Source organism: Dermacentor variabilis, chromosome 2 (assembly GCF_050947875.1).
Source record: "Dermacentor variabilis isolate Ectoservices chromosome 2, ASM5094787v1, whole genome shotgun sequence".
NCBI classification, from domain to species: domain Eukaryota; kingdom Metazoa; phylum Arthropoda; class Arachnida; order Ixodida; family Ixodidae; genus Dermacentor; species Dermacentor variabilis.
This window is the reverse complement of record NC_134569.1, coordinates 92,174,024-92,196,143: the sequence shown is the minus strand read 5'-3', so window position 1 is coordinate 92,196,143 and position 22,120 is coordinate 92,174,024. Positions and strand designations below refer to the sequence as shown.

The 22,120-nt window shown below is 45.0% G+C and overlaps 1 protein-coding gene across 1 annotated transcript in view; it reads right to left on the bottom strand.

Annotated features, from left to right (window-relative positions):
• LOC142572305 (blastula protease 10-like) overlaps positions 1–22,120 on the bottom strand; it is a 35,797-nt gene that overhangs the window by 6,360 nt on the left and 7,317 nt on the right. The window contains exons 3-6 of the mRNA XM_075681303.1: positions 14,527–14,659; positions 12,691–12,840; positions 9,595–9,701; positions 3,618–3,772 (exon numbers count right to left, since the gene is read on the bottom strand). Coding sequence (XP_075537418.1) covers positions 3,618–3,772; positions 9,595–9,701; positions 12,691–12,840; positions 14,527–14,659 — 545 coding nt within the window. The remainder of the gene's footprint in view (positions 1–3,617; positions 3,773–9,594; positions 9,702–12,690; positions 12,841–14,526; positions 14,660–22,120) is intronic.

Genomic DNA, 22,120 nt, shown 5'->3' with positions numbered 1-22,120 from the left:
TGCCGCTGGCGCAAGTTCTCTGTCGTGTATTGGGCAACAAATCAATTACTAATTGAGTAATAACTATAGTGAACAATATTTTACTCAAATAATATTTTACTGTTTTTTGTACGAATGTACCGTTCATAGTCATAAATACAGAAAAATGACAGACTACTTATAATTTTTCTTACTGCGGAATGTTGTTGGGGCTTTGTGTGGCTAAGAGCAAGAATACAATAAGTTAGTTAATCTTTTTTTAATTTTTTAAATCTGTTATTGATAACCAAATGAAAAAGAGTAGCCGTCACCATTAAACTGCGACAACTGTAATCTAAAAGAAAAATTACGTATTATCTCTAGGATCGACAAGCATCCCTGATTTTGTCAAGAAGTCTCGTGTCGGAACAATCCTGGAGGCCTCGCTCTTTCTTACAGACCCGTCGTGGCTGCTCAGTGGCTATGGTGTCAGGCTGCTAAGCACAAGGTCGCGGGATCTAATCCCGGCCACGGCGGCCGCATTTCGATGGGGGCGAAATGCGAAAACACCCGTGGTGTTTAGATTTAGGTGCACGTTAAAGAACCCCGGGTGGTCTAAATTTACGTAGTCCCCCACTACGGCGCGCCTCAAAATCAGATCGTGGTTTTGGCACGTAAAACCACATCATTTAACTTTCTTTGTCTTTCTTTCAGCCAGGGGAAGTGCGCAAAGTGCACACTGGACATTGTGCGATAGCAGTGCTGCACACGCCTTAATTTTAGACTTCATTTGTTCCTTATTTTTTTCTTTTTTGCTGCCCCGTACATTAAAACCTTCACAAAGGAAATAAAGTAGAACGAAGAGTCACGTGATCGACTTGAAGCCAAAGAAAGTCGGCCCAACACACCATCATGGCGTGGTAGGGTTTAGTATATCCCGCAGCCGCCGCTGACCGCGCGCGCGAGAAAGAGAGAAATTTATTTACATAAAGGCAGAGAGGTCGGCCTGAGCTATAACTTGCTCTGGCCTGCTACTCTACACTGGGGAAGAGGGACGGGGAGGGAAAGGGCTGATGAATGATGATTGTATAAGGAAGAGATGCGTATATACAAGTTGACAGAGCTGTGGCCTCTCTAAAGCCGTGCGTCCAGCCCAGCGGCTTGGAGAAAAGCTATAGCGGCTCTTGTTACGCGCGGTTTTGCGAAATGTCAACGGGTCCCGCTATATATAGGCGTTTCGTGAACGTGCCGGTAAACCCTATCCACACGTCGCAACGAACAAGATAAATGCACACATCACACAGAAAGCGGTCAAAGCTGCACAACCATGTATCGGAAGAATATATGCAAGGAGCAACCGAACAAGAGCGCATCGATTAAAACCTACCAGGAACCAAGCATATACTGTGCCGAGACGGGCGAGCGAAGCCGAATCTTGGAGGTCGCGTGTTTGGCCGACTTTTGGAGGCACGGAAGCGAGGAAAAAAACCGAAGGTACTGGAACGGCTTTACGGAGTTAGTTTGCGAAGGCTGGTTGTGTGACGTGATGTCGCCGCCTTTCTACAGCGAAGCTGTATATGGCTAGAATTCCGTGCATTTTCGTTCTCCGTGAACAAAAACAATCATCATCAATGGCTTTTGCCCCTGTAAGCATTCATGCTCCTGTAAGCAAGCAAAAAATGCTATGGCTCATAGCCCCGTAAGGCAGAGGCGACAAGCACTCAGCAAAGTGAAGCGAACAGCGCTTAAATTATTTCTAATCACGCATACGACATACGGAACAGCATGTCGAAAACTGTCATCATCAATGGCTCATACCCCCGTGGGCAATGACTTATACCTCCGTGAGCAATGGCTCATACACCCGTAAGCAAGCAAAAAATGCAATAGTTCATAGTCCCGTAAGGTTCATGGCTACTCACTTTGCGTGAATTAGCTGCGATGACACTACCCCTGTTTTCGTTGTCGGTGATTTCAGTGTGGATGTGTCAGTACCAAAAAGGGAGCGGTTTACGTGTTGCGTGTTGCAGACATATCCCTTGCGATGCCTCACCGATCCGACCTAACCGACCACTCAGCGGCGTACGTGCATCGATTTGACTTTATCAACCAATGTGATTGCAGTTACGATTGAAATAATGACCACCGATCAAGACAGTAAATGAGTGTGCGTGCCTTTCGTCATTATAATCACCTACCGAGACAATAAATGAGTTCGTACCTTTGTTCGAAATTACGTGTCACCTCCGTGTCATGTGCAAAACAGCTTCGCTGGTTAACCACCTTCACAGAGTGGAATGGGTCATAATTTTTTATTGATAACTAATCTACTGAAAATGCATGTCCACGTGATGAGGCGTATAAGCCTTTGCATAAAACGAAGCGATTTTGCATCCAATTTGGGAGCTGAGTTTTTACACACGCAAATTTATTCTTTCCTTCCTCCATGAAATGAAAGCTCGAAACATATTTGCCGTGGCCGTCTGTCCTTTCTGTTACGTTGAAGACGGTGCAATCGTCATCTTCAATTCTATATATTTTTTTATCGTGTCGTCGTCAGGCAACCTCGCCATCCTCAACTTCAGAGTTGTCATTGAGCAAAGAAAAAGAAAACTTTGCTCCACCACCGCACAGCTCACAACATAGCGAGTTGAGGCGTATTCACCTAGGACCAATGAACTGCTCACGCTGTAGAAATCCAAGCCCCCGGCACACCATCTTATATAACGCGGCATCCTGAGCCACAAGGTGTTGCCAATGATCTGCAATGGTCTGCGCGGAAGGATGATCAAATAAGTGTTTGGGTGCTTAACACGGGCCTTTATCCGCCACCGGGGTTTGAAGTGTATGCCTGTTGCTACGTGCACTTCGAAGCGGGACGCGCGAACCACCGCGCCATATTTTCGCCATGTTTGCTTTTATTAATTTGTTCAATGTATTTCATTCCAGACATAGTGTGCAGTCGGTGGCGTTTGTGTACACGTATTTCGGAGGCCGTAATTAACAGGCAATACTGTATTAGCGGACCAGGGTGTCGCGAAGTAATTGTTTTCAGAAGATGACCGTGTCAGCTGTGAAAGCCTGCTGATTATTATTATTATTATTATTATTATTATTATTATTATTATTATTATTATTATTATTATTATTATTATTATTATTATTATTATTATTATTATTATTATTATTATTATTATTATTATTATTATTATTATTATTCCTCGTCGGCAGTGTCCAGAGGAAAGACTATTCTCGATCTTAAATTGGTTTAAGAAGACGGGAAAAATGAATTCATAACATGTTGTGGATAGAGAGCAAAGCCACGTTGAACTTATAAGCATCAAATGGGTCAAATTCCGCAGGCACATTTCAAATAAGAACCGAATGCAGTATTACGTGTATAGGATGGCTAATACACGAATCCCGTCAAACGATTTTAAACACCCTATGCAAAGAAATATATAAAAACCACATTTCATCGACGCCGCATCCTGTAACACGGGAAACTGTTATATACCTTCACTCGGGAGCGTAAGTAAAGTTCCTTCTTATCTTTTTTTTTATTCTCTCTATCCTACTCTCTGTCTACCTTAGGCGTAAGCACGTTTCGAATGAGTCGATGTTCGCGGCCAAGGAAGGTCGGGATTGGGCGCACTCACATCTTTCCGTGGTAACGGTCCCGCGTGCGGATCTCCAGGCGCTCACGGGCGCACTGTCCGTTGTAAGTGCTGGCCGGGTGCTCCTCGGGCAGGTCTAGCCGGGGCTCGATGCTGAACTCCTCGAACGTCAGCCGCGGCACCTGGCCTGGGGGTGCCTGCGGCGAGCAGAATAAGAGAGAGGCTTTCTTATACTGACGTTGCTGACATCACCCGTTTTCCCAACTCCGTTACCCATAGTAGACGGACGAGCCATCCACTCTAAAGAAAAGCATAAAAAAAGGCAGATTTCTGCATGAGGCTTACAACTACTACTGATTCAGGTATGACGTGAACCGAAAAATTATGAACATTTAAAGTAAAAAAGAGAAGAAATGGGCAGCAACCGACGGATGATCCTTGTCATAGTCAAGCGATATCGTCTCCTGCTGAGGTACGCCGCTGGGGGCGCTATAAGGCGTGTGTATGCAGGTTGGTGGCAGAAAAGTAGGCAGACCGCAAACAACGTAGGCGCACAAAAACTAATTTCCCAATAGTGGTTCGGAAAGTTTGATGCTAGGAATCCATCCATGATGTACGCACACCTTACCCAGTTATCTATCCAGCTGTCTAGTAAAAGGCAGTTGGTGGTTTGGTGTGTGTGTGTGTGTGTGTGTGTGTGTGTGTTTGTGTGTGTTTAAATATAGGTATAACATCAAGCAAAATAAGAACAAGAGCTTGGCGTCTCAACCCACTGGATGCTCATAGCATCGATCCATCCGTCAATGCTGTGACGTTGCGCTGCCTCCAGAATAGGCCCGCGTAACAAACCACGTCAAAATCTCTATGAGGGTACGTAATCGACCCGCCAACTTGCAATCTTTGATTGCACTATCGGCGGGATTGGCCCAGTTCTTTCAGGAACTTTTACCGAGCTTTTTCAGTTGATAACTTTTTTAGTGACAAGTGTACCGCTTATTTCGGTGGAAATTGTTCGCTAATGTTGTCAATGGTTAAACGTGATGTGACTGCAGATCATGCTAATTAAACACTGAGACTTGCACCCGGCTCGCACAGAATATAAATGTCTTCGCGAACCAGTCAACCAAGAACATGTGTCGTAAATGGCAATGGGACTTTAAAAACGTGCGAGCTAGTGCATCTAATATTCGAACACAAATAGAATGGGACCTTATCCGTAATATAATACGGGTGCAGCGCTTTCCAACGACTAATACAAAAAAAAAGAAATGACGAGGATACATACGACCAGGCGTTACCACCAGTAAACTCGCAAAGTGGCCGCACCCGAAAACTACATGAACCGGAGTAAGAGCTCCCTGACTAATTCTCTGCAAGAACCCCTTCCCGCCTCTCGTTTTAGTCACAACGGCAGGCGAAATTTGGGCAAATATGAAAAAGAATATTCCGGCAGGACCCATCTCACGATAAATGTCGACCTTATTGCAACTAGCATACTGAAGCAATGTAGGGTTAACCCTACTGCCACAGTCGAAACGCGCCATGTGTGAGGCGAGTGCTGCAGCTGGGCTCCTCGCTCGCATTTACCTTTAGACACGCTGTGACATCTAGCGGCGTCACCATGACGTCCGCGCATGGCACGTGTTTTAATATACATTCACACAAGATTGTCTGAATAGTTATGTTATCGAAACTGGTTCGATTCTGCCCAGCACTGGACAAGCTTAAAGGATATTTTTTTTTACACGAAAACTGTTTTAAGCCGGGCTCCACCGAAAATGTGTCTCATTTGCGTCACCATCATCACGCAAATGTGCCAGATGGCGATCCTTTGCAGTTTTGTGCCTATTTAATGATCAGAAAAGTAGGCATAGAAAGCGTATAAAGGTTCTCTTCTATCATTGAGCAACCTTGTAGACAACATGGCGGGCAGCCTGGACGACTGTAAGGGTAGTAAATATGGCAGTGCTTGGAAGTGTCTGCAATCAGTGGCGCACCTGGCGGTTTTCAGCGGCGGCTGTGAACATACGCACTCGCCATCGCGTCGGGCACCTATAGTAATATTCCTTTGGCTCTGGGGTGCTCTGGTTAGGCTGCGCAACAGCACAGGCCTCGTGTACTTGATATCGCTGTCATTGCTTCTTAGAACATACGTTTCACTTTTGTGTTATGAACAATTCCTGCAGAAAGTACGAACTTCTTTGTTTATTTTTATTTATTATTGTTTTGTGTGGTAGTGACGAGTTAGATACAAACATGCATGCCGAAAACTGGGTAAGGTTCCCAAAGTATGCGAATCGCATTAAGGAGTGTGCTAACTGGGCTGGTCGGCATGTACATCGGTATGACGGGAAGAAACAGCGCTTATAAAAGACCTGACGGTGTCTGTCACCGTCCTGTATTAAGTGTTGTTTGTTCCCGTCCTCAACGCATTAAAAAAAAAAGTTTTTCGGGCAGCAGGCTGACGCGTGACTTCGACCTTCCCTGGCTCATTGCATTGGAGCGTATGTAGGCTCACAGCTGCGAGCCGACCGCCGTATAATAAATTTGCCTTCTCGGAGCTTTTTGATTAAAACCCAATTCTGGAAAGAAAAAAAGAAAGCAGTGGCGTACTTTTCAGTTAATTGTTTTTTTTATACCAAAAACGCTATACCTAAACTATAAGGTTGCAAAGTCCCTCCTAGAGTTTAACGTAATAATTCTGTGGAAACCCGCAAGGTGGAGGGAAGTAATTAGTATAGGGAAAATGAAACTTTGTAGCAATTGCTACGATTGGGTGGATGTCTCATTTTCCCTATATTAAAGTCCCTCCTACTACGCAAGAAGCTGTGATCGGAACGACAGCGAAGATCACACTGCGTGCTTTCTTACGAAAGTGGAGTAGCAACGCAGGGCAGGAGTTAAGCCGGTATTTAGTCAAACTGGTTCGCCCAACAAACCGAGTTCGGGTTACTACTGTGGCTCGCATTCCTTGCAACCCGCTGGTAGTCACCAAACGACGATCAATAATGCCTAACCAGGTCGACCTATGATCTATCCAACATTCGCGGATCTGCTGCTTTCTGAACTTAAACTTACAGCGCAAACACCTAAGACGGACCACAAAAGGCAGACAAAAAGACACGGCGATAACTGCATTAGTGGCACATCTGTGGCTCTGCACCAATCTGAATTTGACTTCCTACATTTGCGTATGTGATAATTTGGCACCCGCTGTGGTTGCTCAGTGGCTATGGTGTTGGGCTGCTGCGCACGAGGTCGCGGCATCGAATCCCGGCCCCGGCGGCCGCATTTCGATGGGGGCGAAATGCGAAAACACCCGTGTACTTAGATTTAGGTGCACGTTAAAGAACCCCAGGTGGTCAAAATTTCCGGAGTCCTCCACTACGGCGTGCCTCATAATCAGAAAGTGGTTTTGGCATGTAAAACCCCATAATTTAATTTAATAATTTGGCAGATCTATGTAATGTAATCTGTGCGCCTGCGCGGTTGTGTGGCCTAGGGTTTTTATATGCATCGACGACGAAGAAATAAAGAAGTTGTTTGTCAGCGCGAGTGTGAGTCGTATCTTCCTTTTGTGGTCCGTCTTGGGTGTTCGCGCTGTAAGTTTAAGTTCAGAATCATGTACCAACTAAGCCCAAATGACGTTTTTCTGCTGCTTTCGCTAGCAATATATGCCCGGGTTCCAAGTCGACCACGACTGAAGTGGCGACTGCACATTCCCTCTCAACTCCGTCGCACCAACTCCGTGGAGTGCAGCCAGGGCTGGGCAAAGATACCTTGCAATTGTATCATGATACGATACAAGCTACTTGGGCACAAGTATTTAAGATACGGGTACAAGATACTACTACAATTATTGTATCCGATGCGATACTTTCCATTTGTATCTTAAGATACTTCGATACATCCGCAAATTTCTTATTTTAGACCTATAAGATGTAGCAGCAAACGCCTATGCATAAAAATGTTTGCTTGGAAGTTTCTCGACTCTGATCAACCTTGCTTGATTTGAATGAAATGCCTGTTAGTATCTCAAGATTTCTCAATATCTCAATATCTCTTTCTTGCTCAAAGTATAATATTATTTTTCCGAAACAATTTATTGGGGTTGGTTTAGCTACTTAACGTGAAAGCTCTTTAGACGCTGCGCTGTCAGCGATTTTTCATTGTCCCTTGTGTAAATGATGGATGTCGCTGCTCTGCTTGCTGACCAGCTAGCTGGTCGCCATCTATTTACAAGAATGTAAATAAGAAGCCTCTGCACGATGGCGCAACTACCGCTGCGGACTTTTAGAGAAATACCAATGTGGAGCGATACCACCTGACTCTGTTACACCAATAGGGACGCGCTGACCCCATCGCCTGCCTTCACTGGAGGGCTCTGGCGGAAAGATAAAAGAATGTCGCTGCCTTTAGTGTTATTCAGGTGGCTTATAAATGGCAGCAGTATCAACCTTGAGAAGCGTAGTTCAGCTAACGCTTATAGTTTCGCACGGTGATGTTGCGATAGCAGTATCTTGTATCTTAAAGGGACAGGCAACCACTCAGAACATGACTCGAGATAACTCCGATGATGGAAGGATTCCCTATCATAGCGGCTAAAACTAGCCACGTTTTTCTCATTAAATGTGTATTTGTATTTTTATTTCTTCACTAAAAGTCGCGAAAAATGACTTTTGGTGCCCCACGCGGCAAAAACACGAAGCTGCATAAGAGGTCCACTACGTGACCTTCTACTGGTGTACGCGGTTCCTGGTCTTTCTATTAGTATTGAAATGCAGTATACTTGTTATTATTATAAGTTTTTCCTGACTGGCAATGTGCAGATAAGCCTTCGTTTGTAGTGAGCAGAAAAGTGGCTGCCTTCGCCTTCGTTTTCGATGGGTTGGCTTGACTCATCTATTGACAGAACAAGGACGACGGGAGCCAGCCAGTTATAACGTAGGCGTGTACTTGTGCTGAAATGCGGTAGAAATATAAGAAATCTGTGTACAACAATGCGAACTTATGGCACCAGCTTTTTAATTTCAAAAGTGGTTGAAAGTGTTAAAATGGTAGGTGGTTAACCATAGTTACACAGTGAAACCACAGTGAAAGTACAACGATGGGAGGCCTTCACAATTCGCGAGGCGGACTATCGACATCGGCCTCACTTCTCAGCGTTGCCGGAGGAGGGACTCTTACATTTTTAGAGGCTGCTCAGATCGAAAAATTCTGCTTACTAAATGTCCGCGCCCTTTTGGAAGCAACCGCTGCAAATCTAAAAACTACCGAGGGTGAGCTTTGCGTTGCGCCATAAGAAACTAGGTCCTTAGAAATCGGTTGTCAGTCCCTTTAAGATACACGTCATATTCTTTCATGTATCGGAAATACAGATACTGATACACGTCTTGCCAGACGCATCATGATACAGATACAAGATATCCAAATAGTATCGAATATAGTATCTGAGATACATGTATATTCGATACTGCGCAGCACTGAACTGCGCAGCCAATCAGGGCGAAGTGCCGGGACAGACAGCTGGTACGTCGCCCGAGTCCAGTACTCAGTACCAGCCTTACATTCCAGTGACGTGGAATGTATGGAATGGGTCACGGATTGATTTACTGTGCTCTATGAGCGAGCTGTTTCTTTTTTTGCTCCTCGACACGCAGCCAATTCGCGTATCCCGCATTGCGAAGGCGCTTTTGACGATCCCGCGTAACGCGATGGCTTAATTGTGCACGTTGTGTGTTGTGCGTTTTGCGTGTGTTTTGTGCCTTTCTCGTCTCCTCTGCGTGTCGTTTTATTTATAGTCGAGTTTAGCTGGAAGTAACATGCTAGGCGTGCCGCCAGGCAAACCTCTCCTGTTTTCATTAGAGCCTCTCTCTCTCTCTCTCTCTCTCTCTCTCTCTCTCTCTCTCTCTCTCGTACACAGACGTGGACTCTCAGGACGCCTTAATTTTGGTGCGCTGCTGCGCATGTGCCTGCTAATGAGCGCTTTAGAGAAATTGCTTTTTCGGGCACAGATTACCTGTATCCACCAGGTGCAACCCTCGTAGTCGACGTCTCTATTTGGAAAACCCGGTGTCTCGATGACCTCGCCGGCTGTGGTCACGTTGCCTCCGCATACGGGATCTCCTGCGGCATGTATAACAAATGTTTTGCATTAGGACACGAGCTCGTGTTATTTCAAGCTAGGTAAACCATTAACGTACCGGAGGCGCGCTTATCGTTTACTGTGATGTAGATCCACAGGTGCTTCGGCGCCATACTTATACAGTATAATGCGCGCACAGTTATCTTTTCTTTGAACATTTGCGGCGCTGTCTTTTCCTTTTTTTTGTTTTTATTCGAAAGTAAAATTTTTATTCCGTCATTAACTATTTACATCATAGTTTAACCCGCTTCTACAGCAATGTTTTTCATATTTACATTCAGCTCAGTATGCTATGATTATATTTCATTACGTTAGCTTATATGCGAGGGCGATTCAGAGAGTAATGCCTCCAAGGAGGAGGAGTAGATTTTAATGGAGAGAAAGGAGGAGAGGTCGGCCTGGAGAGCGTGTCTCTAGCCTGCTACTCCTCACTGGGGAAAGGGGAAGTGTGAAATACAGGGAAAGGTAGGTGGCGGGTGATTATGTTATGGTACAATGAGATACTATATACACGTTGTCCAATATGCGGATGCGCACTGTAGACGCAATGTACGTAAGAGTAATCTTGTCCATACAAAAAATAATCTTGTCACAAAAAGTTATTGCGCAAACACATTTCGCACTGACTGCACGTCTCACAGCTTCTAGAGGTGATCGTCTAAACCAGTCTCACTTAAAAAGTTCAAAAGTGATTTTATGGCACGATGGGCACAATGAACACTCCTCCACGCGCCCAAAAGCTTTTCTTCTGAAAAACGGCGGGAGTCCAAGCTGTCAACTGTAGATTTAAGTGTTCTTCGTTCGGCCGCATATTGAGGGCACACGCAAAGTGCGTGAGATATTGTCTCGACAGTGTGACAGACGCTACAAGTCAGCTACTTTGCCAATAGTACTGCAAACATTATGAACTATTTATCATTATTGCACTGATGTTTAAGCTATAAACTGTCGCTTGTCTTTCCTTGATATCTCTTCTCGTTCCAGAGTAATCGAGCAATCCATGTCATCCAGTGGTGACGTCTGTTTGAAACACCGGGCTGTAATTGAATTACTGGCTTCGGAAGGTTGTGCGCCTATCAACATTCATCGCCGTCTGACGGCAGTTTACGGGGATGCCTGTGTTGACGTCAGCATTGTGTGGAGGTGGACAAGGGCTCTGAAAGACCAAAATTCAGCCGCATCAAATCTCCAGGATCAGCACCGAAGTGAACGGGTCGCAACGGCCTCTGATGAGGATCATCAACATCAAGTGGACCAGTTGATTCGTGCAATGGCAGGATCAAGCGAAACGAGATCGCAACAGCACTCGTCATTTTCATTGGTTCAGTGAACCACATCATTAAGGACCTCCTGCGTTACTAGAAGATTCGCGCTCGTTGGGTACCACGGCAACTGACGACTGACACGAAAGAGTCGAGGAAGCGTACCACTCGGGATCAGCACCACTTCGGTGCTGATTCTGGAGATTTGATGCGGCTGGGGGATTTTGGTCTTTCAGAGTCCTTGTCCACCTCCGCACAGTGCTGACGTCAACACATGCATCCACGTAAACTGCAGTCAGACGGCGTTGAACGTTCATGGGAGCACAACCTTCCGAATTCAGAAATTCAATTAGAGCCCGCTGTTTCAAATAGGCGTCACCACTGGATGCCCATGGATTGCTCGATTACTCTAGAACGAGAAAAGATAGGAAGGTGAGGCAAGTGACATTCTATAGCTTAAACATCAGTGCATTAATGATAAAGGGTCCAAATTTTTGCAGTACTATCGGCAAATGGTTGGCTTCGACGCATTACTTTCTGAATCGCCCTCGTATCGCTGTTTTTAAATACAGTTTAAATACATCGATTTAACGAAACCCGATTCTACAAGTATTTTTAATTTAATGAAGTGCTTTTTATTCCCCATGTCATATTCATAGAGCAAAATACACTGAAAACATAGACGGAATGAAGTAATCGAGTCGTCTCGCCCGATTTTAATGAAGTTACAGGGAACGTATGGGAAACGATATGGGTCACAGAAAATATCTGATGTACAAATTGTCTTAGAAATTTACTGACTTATTGCTACAGTAAACACATTACCATGCCGTTTAGGTGCGGACGTACTGTTTTCATTTTACGAAGCTACCGCTGTAGTGACTTTGAGTATTGCAAACTTACGGCTTGCGGCTCTCCCGAAAGAACAGATGACATGCTCAAGGAGCTCGCTTTTGCGATGAGTTATTCCGCTGGTGATAACGTCCACGCAGTCAAAAATTATATCTTTTGTTGCTTTGAATAAAATTATATTATTCGCATGATTGTTTTCAATCTATTCGATTGAACGAAATTCTCGGTTTGACGAATAGTTGAATTCATGTTTACCTTTAACGAATAAACCGTGAGCCTTATATGGCGGCAGTGTCACAAGACACATGACACTGCACGTAGTCGCCATTTCAACCGAAAACTGTACTCCGTACGTAGTCTGGACGGCCCAACACATAAGGTGGAGCATTGAAATCGGGTGAGGTTGGGGAGTCGCTATGAAAAGGCGGGAAGGTATTCTCCTCCCTTTTCCATGTATTCTCGCCTTCTTGACTTTTCTTGTCTTTCCTGTCAATAAACCACCACTTGATAGTCAGCACCTGTCTTGTTCCGTCTTACGGGGGTCCTATAGCTGCAGGTGGTGCAGGTTTCTTTCTTTCCCTTTTTTTTTTTTGAATGCTGCTTAAGCAAATAAGCCCAAGTTCGCAGCCTTGAACAATACATTGTCGCATTCCTTCACATGAAGAAAATTTTAAGAGTACCGTGCTCAAGGCGGCCCCCGACAGTGTGTCGCGGGGCCAGGATTGAGTACATCACTTGCGCTATAGGAGAATCGCCGGTTTTGTCACGTGATCAGCTGTCCGCACATGCCCAAGGGCGGACAGCGCGTCGTGCGGGGGAAAGTGGCCGTGCGCGCAGCAGCGGGACGCTCGCATACCGTAGTAGGTGCCCGTCAGCTCCTCGCAGCGCTCGCCCGCCGTGTTGGGCGGGCAGACGCAGCTGCAGGGTTCCTCGTCGGCCGCGCCGCCGGGCTGGAAGAGGAAGCCGTCGTTCTCGCACTGCGTGCCACGTCGGTTGGGACACAGATCTGCGCGCAGTGTGCGAGACACGCTGGTAAGTTTCCGTGGCACGTGCGCGTGCTTGTCCGTGACCACCGTGCACCCGCGATTATGTATACGCAAAGAAAGTAAAAGAACGTGCACGACTTGTCCACGTTACAAGCGCCTATTTATGGCGCGGCAGGGCTCGGATCGTTGCACTTCGTGGCAATATAAATTACGACGTCAAAAGCACACGAACGTGCAAGCGGTTAAAGGGGAGTGCATCGGGTATTAAACGTCTAAATCACGCGCGCGCGCGCGCACACACACACACATACACACGCGCACACACACACACACACACACACACACACACACACACACACACACACACACACACACACACACACACACACACGCACGCACGCACGCACGCACGCACACGCACGCACGCACAAACACACGCACGCACGCACACGCACACATGGATGCACGGAGACTTCAAAAATAATTAGAAAAATAATTCAATTATAGATGGAAGTATACACAGTCTTAAATGCGACAAAACAAGCATCTTTCTTTTTTTTTCTTTTTTGCTAGAAAGGTTAACACAACTAAGTCGAGTGCGAACTGCGTAGAATAACTATTACTCAATTTATCTGATAAATATTACTGCTTTGACCCCATCCACACAGGCTTGCGAACACGTTCTATTCATCTATTCTTTCAACTCTTTTTGTTACCTTCTTGCACCGCAACTTGTACTCAGCATATCGCTAATTGTTGAATATGAGAACATACATATAGCCGTCAATCAAGGGGAAAAAAGTGTCTTCAGGCTACATGATGGTTACTACACTGCAGAGGGAAAAAAAGTTGCAGTTGTGACCGAAAGGGCGAAGCGTTGACGGCAACAGCAATGTATTAGGCAGGTTACACGAAATAACATTCCTTGTTTTCGAGACCGCACAAATTGCAGTAAACATGTGGACAAGCATGGTGCCAATGAATTCTTGGGCGTTACGCGCCAAAACCACAATTTGGTTATAAGGCACGCCGTAGCGGGGGGGGGGGGCACGGACTCCGGATTAATTTTGGCCATCAGAGTATCTTTAATGTGCCCCTAATGCACGGCACACGGCCGCTTTTGCGTTTCGCCCCCATCGAAATGCGGCCGGATTTGATCCCATGATCTCGCGCTTAGCGGGGCAGCACAATAGCCGCTAAACCACCTCGGCGGGTAGCATGGTGACATGGTGACATGGTGTCAAGGCATGCTTGTCCCAAAGTGAACGCTTCATGCTGCCGCTCACTTGACTACTTCAACTGTGCAGCGTCTACAAAACTCTGTATACGCATCCTCCAACACCTCCAACACTAGGCGCACGCGGGAAAACAGAACGCACGAATTCATCAGCCATCTCGGCTCGCCGATCGTGATACCTGCCGCAGATGACCTCCAACATACGGTGTGTGGGCCGCGTACTCACTCGCTGTCGCACCCATTGCATGCCGCCCGCGGGCAGTTCATTCTTCTCGCACTTCGAGTTTATTTGGAACATCACGGCGACGGCGACGGCGAAAACGCGTCTGGAGTGTCTGTATAATTGCTGTCGCCATAAAACCAGACGCCTGTTTTGTGTCGACTACTTCAGCGTAACTCGCGCTCGTAACGGAACAATTAAAATTAACTTACTCAAGATAAGTTTTCGTGATGGCGGCATATTACGCACCGGGACAGTTGTACATGAGGTTGGCCAGCTTGAGGTCCCGGAAGCTGAGCACGCCGTCTCCTCCGAGCCTCAGCTGCAGGTGCGGGTCCAGCGTCACGATCGTGTTCTTCTCGAACCGCTGCGCGCTGAACGCCTGCAAACCATGAAGCGCGTTTTATAGGAGTCGGCATGATGGACGCCACTGTAGATGTAGATGAAGAGGCTAGACGTTGGTAGCACTTACCCACACGGGGAGATTGGCCAAGAATAGGGTAGTTCAGTGTAACAGTAAGAAAAAGGAAATTTGAAATAATGTGAACAAAATTAGTGAATAGGTATATGAGAGTTGATAGATAGATTCTAGCTCATGATTTTAATGGAATGAAGGAATAAATGAAAACACAAATACAGCTCATCGAAATGGATTTTGCAGAAAGATAACGAAGCCTTAAGTTCTGATGGTGTAGTCGAAATCTCTCTGACCCTGCAATGAAATCGTGCATGGCATCGCCAACCTTCCTGTCGCTGTGCCCAAGGGTCGAAGACCCCACAAATAGTAAATTTTGAACATTTAGTTCTATATAATAAAGCGGAACAGTGTTTCTAAGGTTCTTTTTTTGCAAATCAGAATATATTTGACAATAAATGAGAAAATGATCTAATGTTTCATGTTCCCCGCAAGAGGAACAGTTCGGTGAGGGAACCTGACCAGCTCTGTGTAGGTGAAGATTTAGAAATGGAATTCGGCAGCCACGTCTAGTGATTGCAACTTTAGCGCTCGGGCTTGACACAGTTGATTATTCCAGTAATGCAGCAAGCGCTGAAAATCTGAGGCATTTGCTAAAGGAGGAGCGTGAAATTCAAGCAGCGTCATTTGTCGCCGAAATCTTGCCCCCATAATGAAAGCTGATGCCGGTAGGATTTGAATGTAGCATATATAACAGAAACAGGCGAGCATGTTGGTGGTCTGTATTGGAATGCATTATGCAACCGTTCAAACGACAGCGGACGAAGAAGGAAACAAACAGCACAGGCGCGGAACTTCAACTCAGATTCCGCGCTTGTCCTGTGTTTCCTTCTTCGTTCCTTGTCGTTTGCGCGGTTACATAATGCATTCCAATAAGGATTTGAATGATCGGGGCATTCAGGGGCACAGGGACATTCAGGGACCAACGAATCTGCCAGTTCGTTCAGAAATACGCCCATATGCCCTGGTACCCAAACCAATCTAATCAAAGCTAAATGAGGGGGCACTAAAGATTTGAAATCTCGCAAAGCCTGGGGGTCATCGGAAGCAGTGAGCGAGGAGCACAGCGACAAAGAATCCGTCACGATCACTGTGGAACGTGTTCATGTATTTAGTTTACGGAGGGCTAGAATAGCAGCTAACAATTCTGCTAGAAAGATAGGTACGACGTCTGGGAGGAGAAGAGAAAAGGATCAGTGGACAATATGTGAAAATATTGCAATTCCACACTTTTCTTCATTTTGGGAAGCGTCAGTGGCAATGATCTTGATGGGCATGTGCAAAAAGTAATCATCTAAGGTAGAGCTTAGCATGTGGTAAGATAGTTCCTTTGCATTTTTAGGGAAAATATAATGTAACTGAACTTTAACGGCATTGCTGTTGCACCAAACAGGAGTCACCTCGCGCATTTGTTCGTTTAACTGATCTAGGAGAGCTTACGTAAAATTAATTTGAGTTTTGTGGAATCGCGGCCAATACGAGCCAAAAAAGAAAGAAGCAAATCTCGCTGGGAGATAAAAACTGTCTGTGAGCACTTTGTAAGGGATTCATATAGCCTTAAAAATGATTGTGCAGATGACAATCTAAAACGCGTAACAAGAGAAACAGAATCCTAGCTTCCAGATGTAAAACTTTATTCGCTACAAATTTAGGTAGCCCTAAACATTGTCGCAAGGCCTGCCTCTCCAGAATAACAATGGGGCGAAGTTTATATGCAGGAGCTCCAGAGCACAACACCCAAATTACAATACCAGGCGAACATAAATAGATGCGGTAGGTTGATTATAGGGTTCTTCTTCGAATTCCTGATCGACTATAGTTCAACCTACGTAGCAAACCAACCGCACGTGCGGTTATTGGTTTGCTGTTTCCTATCGTAGCAAAGGGTGTCGTACGACACCTTTTGCTGCAATATAGTCAATGTTCACCTTCCAAGACAGAGCCGTCTTATATCACGCCAAGATACTTGACAGTCTCTGCATGTGGGATAATATCTAGATGATAAGAGAGAGAAATATATATGGGGTCCTTTTATATAAATGCGAGCGCCGAGCATTTGTTAACGTTGAGACAGAGATGCATCGCATCAAGCCGTCTTTCTATAACAGACAAGTATGTTTGTAATATGTGTTGAAGATTTTGGATGCCATTTTCTGCTGAAGAAAACGCTATGCCACCAGCATATACACGTAAGCATGCACGTATTACGTTGCGGACTTGTTTTATCATGTTGCAAATGTAGGTATGTTGCTCAATTTTTGCCTGAACTGTGGTCGACTGCGTAGGTCGGTGCCATGTCTCTGCTTATGTAATTTTCTCTGATCTGTATTATTATTATTATTATTATTATTATTATTATTATTATTATTATTATTATTATTATTATTATTATTATTATTATTATTATTATTATTATTATTATTATTATTATATGCTTTTGTTTCGATGCCTTGGAAATCTGATCTACGTTTATCACGCTCATTTCTTTCCATTTTTCTTTGTTGGTTTCCATTTTTCTTTGACGATGCCGGGCCACGTCACACAAGTCACCATTGGCTTAGACGGGCCCGTTTTGCTGTACTGATTTTCTTGGGGGCTTAATAAAGATTATTATTATTATTATTATTATTATTATTATTATTATTATTATTATTATTATTATTATTATTATTATTATTATTATTATTATTATTATTATTATGCGTGCGCCGCCACTCAGACCTTAGGGTTGTTCCTGGGCACGTTAATAAACATGATTGATTGATCTTTGTTATTGTTATTGTTGTTGTTGTAGTTGTCGTCGTCGTTGTTGAGATAACTAAGAGAATATAGATAGACAGCTGGCAACTGCCACCAGGAGAAGCGCAATGACTGCCCTCTCTTGAAAGAAGAAAGGTACATAAAAAATTATGCAGATCCCATGCACTACGGAAATCGATGCTATCTTCGATGTCTTGGAGGTACCTGGTTATCGCGCATCGTTTGGGCTTCTGCAAATCGTTACCAGACTGACAAACATCCTTTTTGTAAGGTGATCTATGCAATGCGTGCGTGCGTGCGTGCGTGCGTGCGTGTGTGTGTGTGTGTGTGTGTGTGCGTGTGTGCGTGCGTGCGTGTGTGTGTGTGTGTGTGTGTGTGTGTGTGTGTGTGTGTGTGTGTGTGTGTGTGTGTGTGTGTGTGTGTGTGTGTGTGTGTGTGTGTGCGCGTGTGTGTGTGTGTGTGTGCGTGTGTGTGCGCGTGCGCGTGCGCGAGTGCGTGTGCGTGTGCGTGTGCGTGTGTGTGTATGTGTGTGTGTGTAGACACGCATCTACGTCATATACTACAGCGCGACCACACTAGTAATCACACATTTTGATTACTGATGAGACTGCAATCGGATGTATAGATGCGTCACCTTCAAATACGATAGAAGGGCTCCGTGAGCTTGCTAATTTGAGCCTGATAATTTCTAGAGCTACGACCAGTGGGAAATAGAATGTCGTTTATTACGGCGCATATGGCAAGCACAGTAAGTGGTAGTAGTGTCAGTAAAGTTCAGCCCGCCCGCGTGCTGCACGGGTAAAATTCCCAGACTAAGTGAATAAGCGTTCGTGCGGCACATCTGGAAGTTCCGGAAGGTACACAGCCACGTTCAGGCACAGAGCCCGAGATAGGTACATGACGAAACGAGAGGCCCTCACTCGGCGTCACGTCTGATTGCGTCCACTGTGTGACGTCATATAACCGTATACAGCCTAAAAGACTGTCTGAGGCAAGCGCTGGCGTTTGAGCCGGTCCAAGGCACCAGGACTCGCCTAATCCCGATGCGGAACAGCTGTTAGTACAGACGCTTCACGCTTGCGCTAATGGGTACTGTACACGCAGTGTTTAGAAGTGTGCTAAGCAAAGAACTGAGTGCAAGCAGGACACGCGCGCGAGACGCTAAATGGCCCAGAGACCAGCGTTTGCAGTATAAGTAACATGCGCTACCGGGAGCTTAAAAAAAAAAAAAGGAAATACTTGTCTCGTAGCTCCTCCTGCGCCATATGACCGCATGTGGTGTCGAGCCGGCCATGGTCACCGGACTGTGCACGCCTCCTGTTGCGTCATAATTGCACTATTTGTGTGTTTTTTTTAAGACCACACGGAATCTTTAAGAAATCGCCTGTGGCAGATGGCGTAATTCTAGTTTTTGAGCTGGGTTACACGAAGCGGAGGATATTTACTCGGGCGAGACATCGAAATGCATATTCGAAGAATTAGTTAGCATTGCCTAATTTAATATTTTAATTAATATTTACGACACATATTGCGATTTATGAGTTGTAGTCGGTGAAGTTGCAAGGCATATCCAACTAGATCAAATACTGAAGATGACAGCAGTTTCTAGATGTACGGCGACAAATTTGCAGGAAAATGCATTCTTGCTCCATTTATATAATTTTTTTAGGAAAACGTCGTTTTATGCATTGAAGCACAGAGGTAGCTGGGCCCACAAATGCATATTGTCACCAGCTTCAGGAATTAATATACACAGTGGCATCATCGTAAATCTTAGTTCCAAGTGGATGTGCCTTGTGAACTCACCGGCTACGATTCGTAAATTGCGATATACGCCGTAAGATAATTAAGTAGAAAATTAATTTGATATCTTTGATAATTGGTCGATTATCCATATCAATTTCTTGTGGAAGTAATGTCTGGCTCCTTGAGTAATCCAGCTGAATGACTAGTATTATGCTAGTTGCCAAAGACGTTCAAAGATTCTGTGTCCTCTGAAGAAAAAAAGCAAGAAAAAAAGCCGGTATGATTTACTATGCAGTGAGCATAGTAAGCAGTGCAGTGAGAATTTCTGTCGCTTAGTTTCCGAACTGCTTGAGCAGGAAATGAGAGAAAAGCAAAAGCGCACCGACGCAGTTCGGGACGCTCACACGCCAAACAAGATTTAACAAAAATGAAAACAACGAAATGGTCAAAACAAGATCTCCGCAGGTCATGACATTGACCAAGCCATGATATTTCACGCATACAGTTGTAAATCTGGCCCGTTCCCACCAGTCTTGGACGTAAATAATCACATGCAATTAATTTTTTGTAATCGATTACATTTCTTGGTCATGTTGTAATTTAACGAATACCTTGTTTACTCGGTAACGCTCACTCCAATTAAATTACTTTTTTTTCAGTAACCAATTACACGTAAACAGTTACCTTATTGACGAGACAAGCCGTAGCAGACGACGCGAAACGTGAATTTGGCGAAAACTATAATAGTAGAGGCGTCGTATTCAGACGAATACATACCCCAGCCTGCACCGCCTACACAGAATACACCCCACGAGGTTCACTGACGAGTGCCCGTGGTGCACAGACACACCCACACTAAAGCACATCACATGGGAGTGCCCCAAGAGGCCTCCGCACATAGACAGCCCCATATTGCACCAACATCCACTAATGAGGAATAGGCAGTGGGAGGCATGGCTTGGGGACGAGGGTCGGGAGAGCCAGTTGGCTCTTCTGGACCATGTCCAGCGAGCCGCTCGTGCCAGTGGGGCCCTGGAATAGGGGCTCCAACCGCCGTGCCTTATTTTATTTATATACAATAAAGTTTTCACTCACTCACTCACTCACTCACTCACTCACTCACTCACTCACTCACTCACTCACTCACTCACTCACTCACTCACTCACTCACTCACTCACTCACTCACTCACTCACTCACTCACTCACTCACTCACTCACTCACTCACTCACTCACTCACTCACTCACTCACTCTAAATGTAGAACGCGGGATCGTGCCAGGCAGCAGCCTCGCAAATGTACACGTTCAGACAGGCAAGCGCCGGCCGGCTCAGTATTTGCTTCCTCATCTTGTTTTCGCTACGCCAGGTGTTGGCCGACCAATTGAACAGATGCTGGTATGTCTCGATGGCGACTACCACTTGGGACGTTATAACCAGGAAATCTCATACGTACGATTTCTTTTTCTTTTTCGTCAGCTTTTCGTTCACTCAACCGGAATCGCTTTCTCCAACGATGGAGCGCTGTACGTCATAAAGGACCCAGATGCAGAGTAACCACAATCTTGTGCGCAAGATCCGTATACGTTACAACACCGCCCTAAAACTACCGCGCGCACATCAAGTGAACTGGCTAAATTTCCTGTCTTTCCCTCCTTTTCCTCTTCGAGATAGATTTCAGTGCCACTTCCGGTGTATTCACAACAACAACAAAAAAGAGGGACAATGACCAATGAATGTTTTAAAAGCGCTTGTCAGTACATATAAGCAATGTGTGAAGGGCTGCGGAGGACGCACTGAAGAATGCCCAGTGCAGCTCGTTCTGTTTACTGTATGTATGCAATGTTAATAAAAAGTTGGAAGAAATGAAGTAACGTAGAAGTAATCGATTACTACTGTGTAATTCCTCAATTACTTTCGTGCGACAGTAATTGGTAAGTGTAAGTAATTACGTTTTTTTTTTGTATGAAATCATTGTAAGTGCAATCAGTTTTTTTTTTCTGTAACGTGTACAAGTCTGGTTCATACTACGCATGTCTGGACTGCTACTGTTGATCCCGCTGAGACAACGCGAGGCTCGATTAATATTCTTCATGTACCCTGAACTTGATAGGAAAACCAACGTGAAATTACTGCTGTGAGAACGTAAAAGCCTGCATATATGTAATAAAGAGCCCAATACTTGGGAAAGAAATTACAACACGTGGATCAAATTTGAGGTGCGATAATTTTGAAGAAAAAAAAATTGCATTATATTCAGGATGTTTCCGTATTCAGCAAAGCGTTTCCTCCCTATATATCATCAACTCATTCACGCCACGAGGCAGACGACTTGCAGTTGCCCTCATTTGCTTATAGACTATAAGCACTAAAAGATAAGCGTGTTGCTTCGGGTTTATGACTGATATATGCATCGTGAAACGACGACGACGACGACGTCTCCAGAAACAACTCATCACGTGTCCTGTCAGCTTTCGTTTTTTTTTTTTCTTGCGTCCTCCTTGTATCGTTCTGCAAATAATGCTAAATCCCTGACCGGAAGTATTGTTTTTTAGTGTTTTCTTTTTGCATGATAAAAAATATTTTCACTTGAAACGCGAAACAGTGACGCGATAACTAGTGAAATATAATGCGGAGCAAGCCACAGACTGTTTCGTGTTGTGTTTGTTGGAGTGAACATTGGCAGGTGGCGAACGAGGAATACACAAAGTGGGGGTCGTATTCGGTCGTGGAAGTTGCGCCTCCCGGTGGCGGAGTGGAAAGACTCGTTTTTTCTTCTTACTCTTACTTATCCGGACTTAGCCACACGGTTTCTACTGAAACAACGCTTTAGCTTCCTACTGCTTCATTTGTTAGGCTTTCCT